This window comes from Coturnix japonica, chromosome Z (assembly GCF_001577835.2).
Source record: "Coturnix japonica isolate 7356 chromosome Z, Coturnix japonica 2.1, whole genome shotgun sequence".
Lineage (NCBI taxonomy): Eukaryota > Metazoa > Chordata > Aves > Galliformes > Phasianidae > Coturnix > Coturnix japonica.
Window position 1 is genome coordinate 12,634,380 of NC_029547.1, and position 16,301 is coordinate 12,650,680.

The 16,301-nt window shown below is 36.9% G+C and overlaps 1 protein-coding gene across 2 annotated transcripts in view; it reads right to left on the bottom strand.

Moving 5' to 3' along the window:
• ARSB (arylsulfatase B) overlaps window positions 1-16,301 on the bottom strand; it is a 63,156-nt gene that overhangs the window by 12,952 nt on the left and 33,903 nt on the right. For both annotated transcript variants that reach the window (XM_015848644.2, XM_032441325.1), the window contains exon 6: window positions 9,694-9,764. In XM_015848644.2, coding sequence (XP_015704130.1) covers window positions 9,694-9,764 — 71 coding nt within the window. The remainder of the gene's footprint in view (window positions 1-9,693; window positions 9,765-16,301) is intronic.

Consider the following 16,301-nt stretch of genomic DNA (forward strand, 5'->3'; position numbering starts at 1 on the left):
AAATCTATGGACTGTTTCAAAAATACAAGCTGGCATTGGATCTCTGTTCTGTTTGAATTTATTTTATACTTTTGGATTAAACACAACTTGCTTTACATTAATTTTTTTTCTGTTTCTAAATTTCACTAAATAATACAGCAAATGTGAATCAAGCTTTTATCTAATTACCCAATATACACACTAGGCAATGGCTATGGTACTAAGAGAAGCAAGAATACTACATATTTCATTTCTGTCAATGAACACGTAATACATTCTCTTCCAACTATCTGAAAAACCTGACTGTTTCTAATGTAGCCATATAATTTCAATATTATCTAAACTACCCAGATGAACTAACCACTCACCTGCAAAAAAAGGAATCAGAGGGGAAGAGAGTATTTCTCTCCTCTTTTCATGTTACAGCAGCATGAAAGTTTTACATAAAAATAGATAAGGATGACCTAGGCAAAATCAGTTTTAAATACAACGCACTTTTCCATTTTGCAGATGTGCAACTAGGTCTGTAACATATGTTTCTCAAGAGAAGGAGACTCACCTTGTGCTGGCCTACCCTGCACTGTAAAGCAGTACAAGAATTATCAGAGTCTTGTATTAAGCATCAGCAGCTGATGAAAAACATGCATGTCCCTCTCTATAACACAGAATTAAAAAAATATTTGTGTTTGGGTACTAAGTACATTTGCAGCAATTTCAACTCTTACTTGTTCCTAAAGATAAAACTTTGTGATGTGTTTCTCACAGATGCATTAGGAACTTCCTAGGTGGTGATACATTGAAAATCTTGAGCATTATATTAAAAATATATGACGGAAACTTAATGACAAAAAATTACCTCTTGCTAGACTGGATTCTCAGAAGCTGATTGTTGCTTAGTTTTCACAGTGAAATGCAAGCAAAAGCAAACTGCAGGGAAAATTTTCAGAAATCCTCTCACTTCCTCTGGCAAAATGCATATTGCTGTCTTGGGATAACTAGAACACACGTTGCTCCTATTACTGATTGGGCCCTGGGATCAAATGCACTCAGGCTGGTCAAGTGGGATATGATCAATTCTGGCTAAAAGCGTGGATCTGACCAGTTTGGTTCTCTGCAAAGGACTTTGTTGATCACTTCAGTGAATTTTAGTGTTTGAAATACCTTCCACAAAATGCAGGGAACTTTTAAAGCCTCCTGGTGAGAATTCAGCTTTTAAGAAGAATGTTTTTAGACTAATTTTTAAAATACTGCAAATTTTGGGACCTAACTAAGGAATAAGAGGTAATGCCATAAATGTTTAACCTATTACTTCACAGGATATATGATTGTAAGAAACTTAACTATTTATTTTTCTCTGAATTCACTGAATATAAAACTCCTTTCTCTATGACAGGAATTTACCAAAGAGGTGAAGAAATAAGAAGGAGCAAATGGAGGAAACAGAAAAAAAAACTTATGGATGCTTACTGTGATACCACAGTCATCACCATCCACAATAAAGCCTGAATTAAAATCTTACTACATGTCTCAGAAGATATATATATGTTAAAGTCCTGATCAACACCTCCTCTATTACACTTGTAATACAGTCTTTTTCAGAAAAAAAAAAGTACAGGGAGCTATAATACAAAACAAAACAAACTATGGAAAAAATTAAATGCGCAAGTACCAGTCCGACCTTATTGAAGAAGAAACATTCTGAGCCCAAGCAAGTTATATGGACTGTATTAATGGAAGTATATACAAGAGCATCCTGCTTGTGATCGGACTGCTTTTGCATATGCATTGTTTTTTCTCATATCAACAGGCCTATAGTCAGGTCATAGCGCTTTACCCGTACTGTCTTATGAAGCACTTCAAAAAAATCTCAAAGAAATGAAAGTTTAAAGTTTAACCGCTGCAAGATAGCATTGAATAACACTACCTACTTAGGGAGTATTTTCCCTCTTCATGAAAAGAAAGAGATTCCATCAACATGTGAGCAGTGCAAGATCTTCGCGGTTATTTCTAAGTCTACAACAACATTATGGACATGTTCATAGGCAAGATGCCTTAATTAACAGGCTACTTGTGAGAGTCCATGAGAAAGATGAGAATGTGCAAAAAGGGATAACAAGTCTGCTATGGTTATCTTGAAATTCAGATTGGTCTCTGGGCTAACAAGGCCTTTGCAACATATACTTTTAACCAATTTCTCTTTTTTTGAACTTTGATGTATGAATCAATCATTTCACCTCAATAAGGAAACTGCAAATGTTAAGGGCTCCTCCAACCTGCACTGTGACAATGAATTACTAAAAAAATAATGGCTTTTGCTACTTCACTAAGGAAAGACATTTGGTGACCTTTTGCTGCTTTATAGCAATAATGAGTTTTCTTCAAAACTCTGAGTCTTTCTGTTACATTATTAAAATAAAAGCATTTGAGGAATAGCCAAGGCCTCAGACACCCATAATGTCATGATGATGAGACACAGGTTTGTGCCACAGACAGACTCACACAGTGAAGTTCGCACGCCTTAATCCACTTAGCTAAATGTTGTGAAAAAAATAGTTTCAAACTAACCCTTCTAATTTCAGTTTTCTTATGGCAATTTTTTATTCCAGATAAAAGATTTATATGAGAATACCAAGCACAGACTCTTGTAAACTGTATACCCTTCTAAAATTAATTTCAACAATAGTAAGCATATTAAAATGCTCTTGTTTCAAAGCACTCTTCACCTCCATTTTTACAACAGATTAAGACTGTATCTTAAAAAACATTCAGAATTAGTAACAGTAGTAAGAAGTATCACCAAGAAAATCAAGTGTAAAGCACTTGTCAACGTTATTGCCTTCTTACACAATTAGAGAATAGAAACATTAAAGTTATTCTAAATAACAGCAAACAGATTAATACAGCCTACAAGATAAAACATAAAAAAAATGAGAGATAGCAAAATGAAGCGCTTAACTTTCATTTTTCCTGGGAAAATATGAAAAAAAAAAATAATAATAATAAATTTCCCTCCAGGAAACAGTTTGAAAATCATGGAATAGTATTTATGAAGTGTGGTAAGACATCAGATGTCTTGTTGAGATGGCCTTCTCTGTGAAACATACAAACCCGCTTGTGTTACAAGAAGACAGCACTTCTAATAACAAAGAAAATTGAACAGTCCATAATTTGATATTAATATAATGTGTACAATTGAAACTTTATATGTCCAGCTCAGAGATATTTCATTGAAAAATGGAGCATATAAGTCAAGAGCAACAAAAACATAAATAAACAGTGTTATGTTCAAGTAGGTATTGGACATAAAAGAGCATAAAAAAGCAGTAGTAACAAATGCCTGAATCCCAGCCATCATATTGGTATTGGACACTTAATCAAGTGACCTACCAGTTCTAAATTCTAAAGGTGATCACCTACATCTCAAAGGAAACATGGAATAATTACTTATAAGACTCACCAAAAGTGCAACTATACTATACTATACTACACTACACTATACTATACTTATATACTAATATGTCAGTGTACAACCAAAGGCCAAACTTCCCAAGAGACACCTCCAAAAGAGCTACACAACAGAAAATGCATATAAACAGTAGACAAAGAGAAAGCACTATTCATCTGATCTGAACAGTGGTGAGTTGGCTGGAACTATGGTTTCCTATCAGCAAGTGGGGTTGAGTTCTACCCAGAACTGTCAGACCCACATGAAAGCACGAAGTGAAGCTGCTGAATGCCATGCACAGATTCAGGGTCACATGTTGGCAACTCCTATGTTATGTAAACACACAGAATCATTTGAATGTATGATTTACTTGTAATGAAAAGATGACAGATTCCAGATGGTCAGCATATGGACTGTTTAACTTTGCAGAGAGATGGAAATTGAGAGATGTAGTGCATCTTTTCCCCATTCTTGATCACTTTCCCATTCCAGTTATCATAATGTAAGCCCAGTCATCTACCAGTTACTTCTTCATATCCTGATTCAACAAGAATGATTTCTGTGTCTTAGCCTAGTAGAGATTTGGTAGTACATTTTTCCAACAAAAAGCCCAAAGAGCATATTCATCCATGCATACCTATGCCTGTTTACACTTCTGTTGCTGAATAACTCCATTACCAGAGATTGTTTTTCTTTTCCCTTCTTTTCATAGTTCTAAGAAAGCTAGATCATCAGTATTAAAATTTGAGAAGAACTCACTTCTGACCAGAAAAGCCTTAGGAATCATCTTTCACCTGGACGCTGTAAGTAATAAATGGGGCCTGAAGGAGCCTGGAATGTCTATTACTTAATCAAGATTAATCATTTTGGTATATGTATAGATATAATATATAATGCTGCAGCCATTACAATGTAATTTTAATGCCGAAGAATGGCATATCAGTCCCAGAAACAAAATGGTTTCTCTATAGTAATATATCATATGTTCATTCTGCACAGAGTAGATTTAGCTCTTTATAAGCAATCATTTATTTTGGCAATTAATAGTGCAATATATGAGGTAATGCCTTTCTCCAAATGTCAAGGAGAGCAATGTAAAGTTTTATTTGCATTGAGAAAATGAATCAAAGCTTAGAGAAAAGTCACAGAATGTTTTTACAAGCTTTCTGTCTTGGATGTCAGCCTCTGTGTATAGATATCTTCAAAATAAATTGTCTACAATTAGTAGCCTACAGTTTTATAATGCCTTTGATGTTCCACTTTATGGTTAGGTCTGGAATTTGAAAGGAAGGTGAAAGTTTTTTCAGCCCAAAACAGCCCCACCCAACAACATATTTATTTTGAATACACCACTGTGACTTAAAGATTTAAATTGCTTTTTGAAGAGAAATTGATTCTACATATGTAGTCTATAAGACTTTGTAAAATCTATTGAATTCATTAATAAGTCAGATTAAAAAATAATACAGTACGTACTGACAGATTCTTATTAACAGCTCTGAAATGAAGTGCGCATTTTCTTTCACCATGTCATTTAGTTCTGATTCTCAAAATAAAACTGCTTTCTGTGGGTTATAAAGTTTCAATACGGCTTCAAGACAGACCTACTCGAAATGATGCTGTGGCCAGGAATATGTTCGGTTTAGCAGTTAGGGGAATTTAGATTTAAATCCAGTTGGTTTTTAATTCAGCTGAATCACCAGAAATTGATTGAATGCCATAAGACTATCTAAAAAAAAGCAGATATTTCACAATGGAGGAGCTGACATCATCCTTACAGCTGCCAAGCCATCAACAACTTGGCTTTTTATAAGAAAGAAAGAAAAAAAAGATGACGTTACAAAAATGTGGTAAAACAATTTTGTTTCTTTCTTCCAATGGATGAAAATCAGATTTTGATTTATGCAACTTTTCAGTTACTTACATATTTTATTTGAGATTTCTTAAACAATTTATTACAGAGAAAATGATACTGTTTGAACATAATTCTAGCTTTCTGGTTTTAATTTTCTTAATTTCCTACTGAAGTCGTAACAGAAAATGTGACTGTTTCAGACAGAAACCTGGAAGACTGTAAGTCTTTCATACCAATGTCCTGCCTCTATGGAACTGCGAACTCTATAGTAAATTACCATGTGATTGAGGCATGTTTTGTGGGTGTATTTTTTTGTTTTTTTGTTTTTAATGAAATAACTGGATAATGAAGGAGAAACAAAAATGATGACTTTCAGCAAGGAGCGAAAAGAGCAACTGCTCCAAGCAGACAAGGTCTATCTCCACATGCAGAGCTCAGCAGACTGGTTTAGCACAGCAAAGTCCAACAAAAGGGTGCAGCCCACGCAGTTTTCCCTGAGGCTCTGGTGCCAGGAACAGCCAGATGCCAGCTGAGGAGGGACTAGCTGCCAGCTAGGAGGACTGGCTCTAGCTCTCCACTTTTAATTGCACAGCTCTCCTCACCCCACCTTCCACTGGCACCCATCAAGACATTCAGTGAGCAGCTGATTCAACCCAAGTGAAGAGGAAAACAATGTTTCCCACTCAAGGTATGCATGTTCAATTGGCCTGTGGAGGCACTTGACTAGTACTAGAACTGATGCAAAACAATCATCAGGACCCGTGGCTGTGAATGGGGAACAGCCCAACAGAAGGATTTCTCCAACAGAAACCTGCTGGATCACTTTTTCCACATATTATGAAATAGAAACCTCAAGGTTGATAGCTCCGAAGCTAAATGAAAACCAGACTCATCTTTCCCTGGAAATTTATTTCCCTCCCTTCCTTTGTACCAAAATGAGCATTATGTTAAGTATCCAAAGTGTATCCCAAGGAAGAAAAAATAGCAATTAAAATTTGAATCAGTATCTGATATTCTTCATAGCATGGCTATATGAGTCACTCAAAGGAGAGGGTGACTTGAGCTAATCTGGTGTCCATGTTCTGTGGCCATTCCCTCTGTCTGTCACTAAACACACAATCCCATCTGCTTCTAGTCATACAGTTACTGGGTAAATTTACTCAGATAGCTGCTTTAGTGTAAATCTGCTCCTTATTCACCCCACCCATGCCTCAGGTTGAAAGCTGATCCAGCAGAAGCCTCACCCTGTTGTCATGTCATTTCCAGATTCCCCTCAGGAAGAAGAAAGGATAGGAGAAAACAAAAGACAGGCTGGTCATTTTGTCAATATTATGTCAATATACCACATAGGCCTCACTACAAAGTTGTCAAAATCCCCATACCCTATCAGTACTACTTTTTGGAGATTTCACTCCCAGTTTTTCATTCTGTTGAAACATCACAATTTTTATGAACTGTAAACCAGGTCAGTTCAGAGAGAATGGATTATTTTCAATCTGACCATTCCACTGGGCTGCTACAGGTAAGACATCGCCTGAGGGAAAATCTGCAGTCAAGAATAGGAACTCCTTTTTAACACAGATAAAGACAAATGAGAAAAAAAAAAAAAAAAAAAAAAAAATCTGATAAAGGTGGAAAAAAAAAAAAAAAAAAAAAAAAAAAAAAGTTTAAAAGACTGCAATATGTTTTAGACCACTCTGAAGTTTTACATTTCAATTAAGAAAGTCTTGAATTAAGAAGGTAACAACTTGAAACAGACAGTAATATAAGGACTGCCAGCACTGCTTTATAAAATGAAACTGAGGATGAAATAGTTTACAGTGTTTTGCTTCTTAAATTATTTAGTGTTAATAGGAATGAAATACAGTACTTTGATACAAGAATACCACGGGGCTATTATATTTGCCACTAGATAGAAGTTCTAAAACACAGGCAAGTAGCTGCTGATTAGATCCACCAACCTATTGCAATAGCAAAGGCTGATGCCCGGATGTTAGGTAACAACACCCAGACTAAGAACTTGACAAGCTGTATGATCTTACCCACAAGTGATAAACTCACAGGTCAAAGTTAGTTCTAACACCACAGCAGCAAAGACTTTGTTACCTCTGTAATCAAGATAGTATATTCAGCCTTAAATTTAATATTCTGCTGAAAGCCCTGTTGTAACTATTAACACTGATTTGTCTTCTGCACAAATTCTTCCCTGAAAAAAAAGTCTGTCCTTAAAAATATGATTAGATCACAATTCAGTTTTCCTGTTTCAGACAAAAAATCTGAGAATTACATAGGACATCCCCTGATTCACTCGACTAAAAATACACACTATCAGTTTATTTAGAGATGAAGATAGATGCACTCATTAGATAACATATATAGAAAGAATGCACACACTGTATGCAAAAATACTCAAGAGTTCGGACTAATTAGCACCCGTAGAACAATAACTTAATTCCCTGTGTGTGCATAACTACAATGATCAGTACTCTCCTGATAATCCTCAACCTCCTGTAAGCTTTCCTTGATTATGCTTAATAGTATCTTGACATTTGGTTTCCTGACAGACAGCAGCAGAGGAGCAGTACAAAATGGCATCTAGCACGAAAACTCATATGAAGCAAAGGGTTGTACTGAATTCCTACATGCACAAAAAATGGCATCCACTGACATTCATCAGTGCTTGCTGAATGCTTATGGAGACCAAACAGTGGATGTGAACAACAGTAGATCACAAGCACCGTTGCAGATTTTTAAGGTGTAGTATGCAGGCTCCTGTTAATCACTGTTAAAAATGCATAGCTAATGGTAGTAGTGTTTTGCAGCTGAGAATTTGCTCTAGCAAACTGCTTTATTGTGGTCTTTATACAGGTTCTGTTTTCCGTTGTGATAAATAGGAGGCATTACTTTCAGAGCAACTCGTGTATATGCAAGCTAAGACAATTCCTCTTTATTCAGCGAGGCCCAGGCAAGTCAGAAGATTGGACACTTACACCATACAGGGTGCACAAGGACTTGCAGGTGGAGATTTACATATTGTTTCTCATTACTCCAGTTTTTAAATAGCATATAAAAATATTATGAATTTACAGGTACATACTCCCCTCCCTCCATTCCTGATAGTTGAAAGTCACACCTCATTCAGAATAAAGTACAATTTACTACATCTTCTGCCCAGCTGCCTTGTTCTGTGCTCAAATCTCATGCAACAAACACATCAAGTAAAGGCATGCTGGATGTTGTGTACAGTAAAGAATCATCAGTGTATTGCTTCATGGAAACAATCTGTGGGAGTATTTCCTGAGCTTAGGCTCCTGAAAACTTCCTCTTCTCATCCCCTTTATATTTAAAGCAGGAAGCTGGCTATTTAAACACCTCAGCTGTGCTCAATAACAGCAGCTCCCACATGGAAATGATGGTCTCTGAGGTATACCTCAGAACACACCATGGCATAGCATTTTACAGGGACACTACAACTCACTGAGGATTCTTTGAAGGGAAATTGGAGTAGCTATGCTTTAATTTCATCAGTATGTAGGAATTATCTTCAGGCAGTATCATACAGACAACATTAGTTGTGCACGTTGTTTCTCCATCTCAGAAAAGCATTGCAGAAACAGATGCTGTTACCACAGCAAAACTTGTATCTCTCATGCAAGTAATAGATCACAGTTCCCACTGGACTACTATTCCTATGACTGGATTTACTTCTTCATTTAATGCAATTCAGAAATGCTATAAAAGCACTGGAAAGGACCTGTTCCAATGTTCTGTTTGAAAAAAATCTGCTTGAAAAGTCTGTAGTCCTTAGTAAACCAATCGTGTTAAATCATAAAACAGACTGTGTCCAAAAAGCTATGGAACTGGCAAAGTTAAGTTCCAATTTATGTGACTAGCATTAAATATTTAACTCATGTGATTATGGAACAATAGCAAACACAAAACTTGGAACTTCTAAGCTTCTCACGATCTCAGGTTTTCCATTTGCAAGGTTAACAGTATGATCACTTCAAATAGACACATCAAGATATGCCTGGCTGAGCATTTCATTGGGAGCTACCTGCCAGTCTGGAGCACTGAAGACAGGATTTGGTGGTTTGTTTTGGCTGTCTGCCTTGCTGTGCACCTCAGGCACATGGCTGCTCCTGAACAACTCCATGTCACAAAGTACTGTATTCATTACTCAGCAGTGCTTCAGAGCTCTGCAAAACGGGAAGCGTGCATTGGTCATGGTTCAGTAAGGATTTACCTAGGGTATGATGTTTCTGTATTTTAAAACGAAATGCTTTATCGAAAAGAAAATGGCATACTACAATATGCTGTTTCACCTAGAAGGAAATACTTTACTTAAGGGAAACAAGGAGTATTGCAAAGATAGTCTGTATGTTTTATGAGTCTATACCAGTGGCATACTCACATGGGTAGTCATCCACAAACATGGGATCTATGTTATGAAGCAGTTCCACTCTGGGGGAAGGTCTTCCTTCACTAGAAGAGAAAGAAAATATTGACTTTATTCTACAGCTCATTAGGATCCTGCATGTTTTATTTCAGTGCTCTTCACAATCCAAACAAAGAATTAACTCATACTGGTAAAACTAATCTGAATGTTCCCTTCTAGCCCAGTAACAGTAGTTTTTGCCCCATCTACCTTCCTTGACTTTAGTGTAATGTACTGGGATTATCCACAAGATTAAATAGTATACCAAAGAGAAGGATTTTCACTATTACCAACTTTAAAAATCAAATTTAGCAGCATAAGGTGGTAACTTAGACTTGCACTGCTCACTTGTGCCTGAACAGGAATCATCACCCTAAAGTGCTGAAAGCGTTTTGGCTGTCTGCTTCAAAAAACACCAGAGGTATTGGCTAACCCTTAAATAAATTCAACTTCTTCCTTTTGTAGAGAGAGACAAAGATTATTCAGATACTCCAAGCCTTCCTCTGAAAAAATAAAATAAAATAAAATAAAATAAAATAAAAATCACTTTCTCCAGCTATTAGGTCCATAGTGTGAAACCCTAAGCTACAAAGAAACTATCTGAAGAAAACCCAGTCCTGAAAGAAACTCAATAAATGAAATTCACTCCTTATAAAAGGCAACATGGGTAGGAACTATTAAATAGAAAGAACCTTGTCTACATCATTATAAAACATTATCGTATTATCTGACAGAATGTAAACATTCTCAGTCTTTAGAAACTTTTAGAAACTTCCAAATAGCTAAAACTGTTCTCATTTATTGTAAGTCTCAAAACAGTCAACGCAGGCCACTAAAACTCTTGACATTAAAAATAAAAACTGAGGTAATAAACTTAGTGGAAAACTAGTAGAAACCAAAAAATGGCCGTTAGTTTAACATACGTTTCTGTGAGACGTATTTTATAACTGAATAATATTTACACAATTTAATCCTTTCAATATCAACTAATTAATATCATTCCATTTCACTTCTAAAATCATTTCTGGATGCTACGCATTTTCAGTAAATAAAAAAATAACAAGGAGGATCAGATGAGAGACTGAAGTCATTCAGATAATACAACCTTACAATGAGTACAGAGGAAGTACAATAATTGACCTATAGGCTAATTGATGGTCACATTACTGAGTGACCTGGAAGTCACTACCAGGTGCCTGTCTATATGTAACAAAATTTGATCTTAGATTTAAGAGGACTTTATTGCCTCTAGATGCTCCATTTTCAGCTGCTGTCAAGTGTGCCTTTTCCCAGCTGTTATTAATACTATTATGAACCAATTAGTGCAAGTTAAATTAGGATGTGAAATCAACATTTGTATGTGATTTTATAGAAGCTGCTTGGAAGATACTGTCGCTTTCATGTGATTTTTCCATATTCTTTCAAAAATGGAGGCTTACAAACACTATAACAGGACATCAGGAAGGAAGAGACAACGTCCTTTCAGTACAGAACTCATCTCTTTCCAATTTGCATAGGTCTGCAGCTGACCTTAGTCCCTCCAGATGCCCTGCATTAGAAATATACACAGCTAAATAAGAAAGCTATAGGATTCTCTATGACGTCTTACTTTTCTGATTTAGCAGGTTTCATTGTAACCACAACTTAAAATTCTCTTCTTTCAGAATATTTATTGTTAGAGGGTAGCCTAATACTTTGCTTCCTCACCATAAAAATAAGGAAGATTTTCCTTTGTCTGGAAGTTATTTTACCATGTCAACGGAGAATTTAATTAAGCAGACAAAAGGAGATTTTTCAAAAAATAAAATAAAATAAATGGTCTAAGAACATCTGGATTGAAACATTCTGAGTTAGCAGAAGAATTAGCAAATTTATGCTGAGAATATCAGTCTATCTTCTCCTTTTTAAAAACATATAGAGGATGTACTGCTCTCTAGTGAATTTTAACAAATATCAACATGTGATCATTCATTTTAATTGCTGTCAAATAGGCAGAAGGTGTCCTTAGGGGGCAATCAAGATTTTTCAGAGTAAATATGTTTATCTTTCATGAAAACATCCTGAGTATCACTCAGCAAAAGCATCTGCATCATCTTGCACTTCTCTGGGTTATATCTGTATACACTTTTCTTAAATAATTTTATTCTACATGTTCTGGAAATAAACATTACTCTCAGCTTTCAATTGCTCTGTTTGTAAGCAGTTATTTATACCACAAATAGATGTGAATGAACTTTTTCCAAGCAGTTCTTCAAGTTAATGTCACTATTTAGTAAAAATAAATAAGTAAAAATAAAATTAAGTTGATCTTGATTCCTATTTCACCCATTCAAATCTGATCTAACATCACAAATATACAAAACTGCAACACGCCAGGCAAATGTATTGGAATAACACCTGAAAAACTGCTAAGAAGATTTGGAGAAATAGTAGTTATTCTAAGCACATTTCATTCAGAATCTCCTAGTGTCTATCACAATGTGTCATGTACTTTACTACAGTCAGCACTGCATTTCTTTTTTTGTTTGGTTAATGTAAAACAAAATCCTTCTGAGCACAGACGTATTAGATATTCAGTACTGAAAAGCAAAATATATCAAAACAATGCATCAACCAGGACAGACATCATTATTTTGCCCCACATTTCTGTTTCAATAAATTAGAAAGGATATGGAAAACAGATGTTTTCTTAGAAATGCAAGTGCCTTTTGAGAAACATGTTGTACAGTTCAGATTCCTTGACTAGCTGTATTTTAGTATTGTATTCCATTCACTGTTTTTGTTATCCTCAATTGCTATTTTTGAAAAACAGTGATATTTCTACTGGATTTTAGATATAATTTCTAATATGTACATGGTTTTAAAGGTTCCAGCTACAATGCAGTATTACTAGTGATAATCTAAGGTACAAGGTAAGTGAAATCCACCATGATTTATGCAGAATGTCTATAGGCTGTGTTAATAACACCCAGTTTAGAAGGTGAACAAGACCCGAACATGCAGGTCACTTTGACAGGATGTAGTTATCTGAAGATAAAGAACATTGAAGACTTCTGATGCTTCAACAGAGGCAGAACAGGAAAAACAGCATCAGCAAGGGTAAAAAAGACATAGCAAAAAACTGTGCACAGTCACCAGTCTAAGAAGAATACAGATGTGTCCCTTGACCTCTGCACCACTGCAACTGCGGCTGGGCAGAAGTGTTGTGGAGCTCAGCTGCCAATGGGCTGCCTCAGAACACCTGCCCTGGTGCCTGGATGCAGGGCAGACTTCTTAAGATACTCACCTTTTGGTGACTGTGTGTCAGACAGTGACTGTGTGGGTAAAACCTGTTTTACTTCAGTTTCTGTATAAATTAAATTACATTTTACTGCCATTAGGTTCCCCCAGTGGTACAGGGTTGCAATGCTATTTCCTCCAGTACTATGTCAGTAGATGAATTTGGAAAGAGCGAACAAGTTTTGAGCTCAAAGGCTCTGTCAGACAGCTTCTAAGCAGCATACCAATTTTTATTCAAGAAAATAAGTTCAAACAAGGAGAACACAAATACTGTATTTCTGCAGTTTCATGCATTGTATGAAGGGAACTTAAACTATAAATTGGTAAAAAGCAGTGCAGAAAAGGATATATATATTTGTCTACAAGAACCATATGCTTATGAACTTAAGTTTTTCATGTCCCATTTGCTCCCAGCCATTAAGTTTTCTTCTGGTCCTTCAATCAAAATTCAGCAGAGGAAGTGCAAAATGAACAGTTGTGGACACATGTGGTTTTCAGCTCTATTTACCACAAGAATTTAATATTAATCAATGTCGTGTTGATGCAATTCCTAATTTGGACTACCAATCACCCTAAAATAATTTTAGTTTCTTTTAGGATTGCAGAATTTATATTTATTCACTCTGTTTTTATATCATTACCAACATAAACACTCTGTTTATTACTGAATAATTGCTTTTGTAATTGTATTTACTCATAAGTATCATATTAAGAAAGGTTCTTTAAAAAACTATCAATTATCTGTAGATAAAGATCAGACAGCTTTGAGAGAGGCTCCAGTATGTTCTGACTACTGAGATTATCTGTGTTGTTTCATACGACCCTTTGAAAGGATGGTAAAATCAATATCCCAAATTTAAAAACTTTTCCCCTTTGTTTAAATACATAAATACATTAAATAGTAGGCTTAGGTTCAAAGTTCAACAAAAAAAAATCCTCAAACAAAACAAAAACTCACAGAAGCATATGCAGCTACTTGTACTGTATCAGGAAAGGAAAAAGAATACAGATGTAACATCTGTAACAGATAGGTGATTAGTTTCCATTTTTCAAATGAGGCAGAATCTTAGCAGACTTCACTCATTAAGAGCTACCTCATCCTAGAAAAGCAACGCATTTGAACTTTCCATCAGATGTCACTAAAAGGGCATTATCCCTTCATTGTTTACCACCCAATTGTCAAGCGACCTTTTGAGTTATGATCATGAAATTTAATATACTCATTTCTCCTGATTATATGGGAAAATCACGTGAAATTGACATTTATGCTGCAAGGCAGACAAACAGCAGCCTGACAGTTCACAAAAAACTGGCCTTTCCTCCATTCTGGACAAAGGCCCTCCAGCTGGCACAACTGCAAACGTATGAGACCAACTGTTTCCCTAGCAGTGCTAGTAAACATAACATTCAGTAAGAGATGAGATTCAAGTGACATGACTAGTGGTCAGCGTTGACAGTTTGTCCAGATTTCCAGAAATTCGGAAGGATCACTCTTTTCTTATCCCCAAAGCCAGCACACATCACCTTGCCTGCTGAAGGATGAGACTTGAACTTTTTCTCTGATGGTGAATTCACATGTCACCACTCCATGAACTGCTGTTCACACTGTATCTAGTTGTGGTAACAGCATGTCTTGTCACCACAGGATGAAACCCAGGAAAAATGTCATCTTCATCCTTGTACTGGCTCACAATTATGAAAAACCTGCATATAATGTTCCTTCTGCTCCTGCAAGTGCATTTGTGAGCACCTGGTGCGAGTTCTGAGATACTCCAATGTTGCCACCACCATTTCCAATGCATTGAAGCCAACATTCAGTTCCATGTAGAGCTCACTGGTTGCAATCTGCTGATTCACATGGATGAGCTGATTGAGATGCTCTTCATTTTGTGGTGTGGCAGCTGTGCATGGCTGTCCAGAACATTGTTTGTCTTTTGTCAGTGTTACCACTGCTGAAACGCGCTGCCCACCCCCTCACTGTGTTTATGTCCACTGTTTGAATGTCAGTGGATGCCTTTTTTTCTGCATGAAGTAATTCAGTGACACATCTTTTATTCACACACACTTCCATGTCAGATGCCATTTTGCCAGGATGCCTCTGCTGCCATCTGTCACACAGCAGCAAAATGCAATGGAATACTATCAGGAAAGTTCAACCTCTACTGCCTTACCACCAACATTCGCCCCTGATTTCATAGGCCAACATCATAAAATAGGAGGCACTAATTTCAGAGCAGCCCTCATATGCAGTATCATATATACTACATTTCTGTATATACGCAAACAAAACAAGTGATGCACAATGCAATTGCTCACCTCTCACTGACTAATGCCAGTCACACAGACGTAGCCATTCCCATGGCACAACCCACCTAGTTTTATTGGTGAGCACAAAGCCACAGGGCCTGGAATATTCCTCTAGCCAGACTGGGTCACCCATCCTGGCTAAGCTCCCTCCCTCCCAGCTTTCTGTGCATCCCAGATTCCTTGCTGACAGGGTACCACACAAAGCTGAAAAGTCTTTGGATCCATGCATGCACTGCTCTGACTTCAGGCCAGCACATGATCTTCCCCAAGATTCCTGTGTTTACACCATAGCCTCAGACATATGATGTGTGGAGGGGACCCTCCCTTTGAACATCCAGCTCAGCACAGGCAATTGGGGTGCCAAGAGTTGCTCTTCAGTACCAACCACTTCTGAAGCATTTCAAACCCCTTCATATGCTGCCAATTGCTTTTTCAGTTGGAACGTAGCAGATCCACTGTATTCTTGACTACAAAACCCTAGGGATCAACCTCAAGTCTCCTATGGTGTTTTCTGCAATAGGCTCCAGGTGAGGCCATTCTCCCCAGCTGCAGTGCGAAGCACATTTTTTATATCTTGCCCTGTCCAGACTGGCCCAAAGGCTACTGAATGAACTCCCTCTCATTTAATTTGTTCAAAGGCTTGTTGTTGCTCGGGACCCCATGTGAAATTGCTCTTCCAGGCCACTTGATAGAAAGGGTTTATAATCAGATTGTAATTCAGAATATGTATTCTCCAGAAACCCACAACACCTCAGAAAGCTTGTGTTTCTTATTTGATAGTTGGTGGAGACTTGACAGCTATTATTCTGATCACATCCACGGGGACCCAACATTGTCCATCTTCACATTTTATTCCTAAGAACTAGATCTCCTGTGCAGGTCCCTTGACCTTACTTTGCTTTATGGCAAAACTGGCTTTCAGAAGGACTGTCTTCTCAGAAAATTCCTCTGCTGTGTGTCCCACAAGTGTTCAGGAGCTTCCCCCTGTTCCAGTGCAG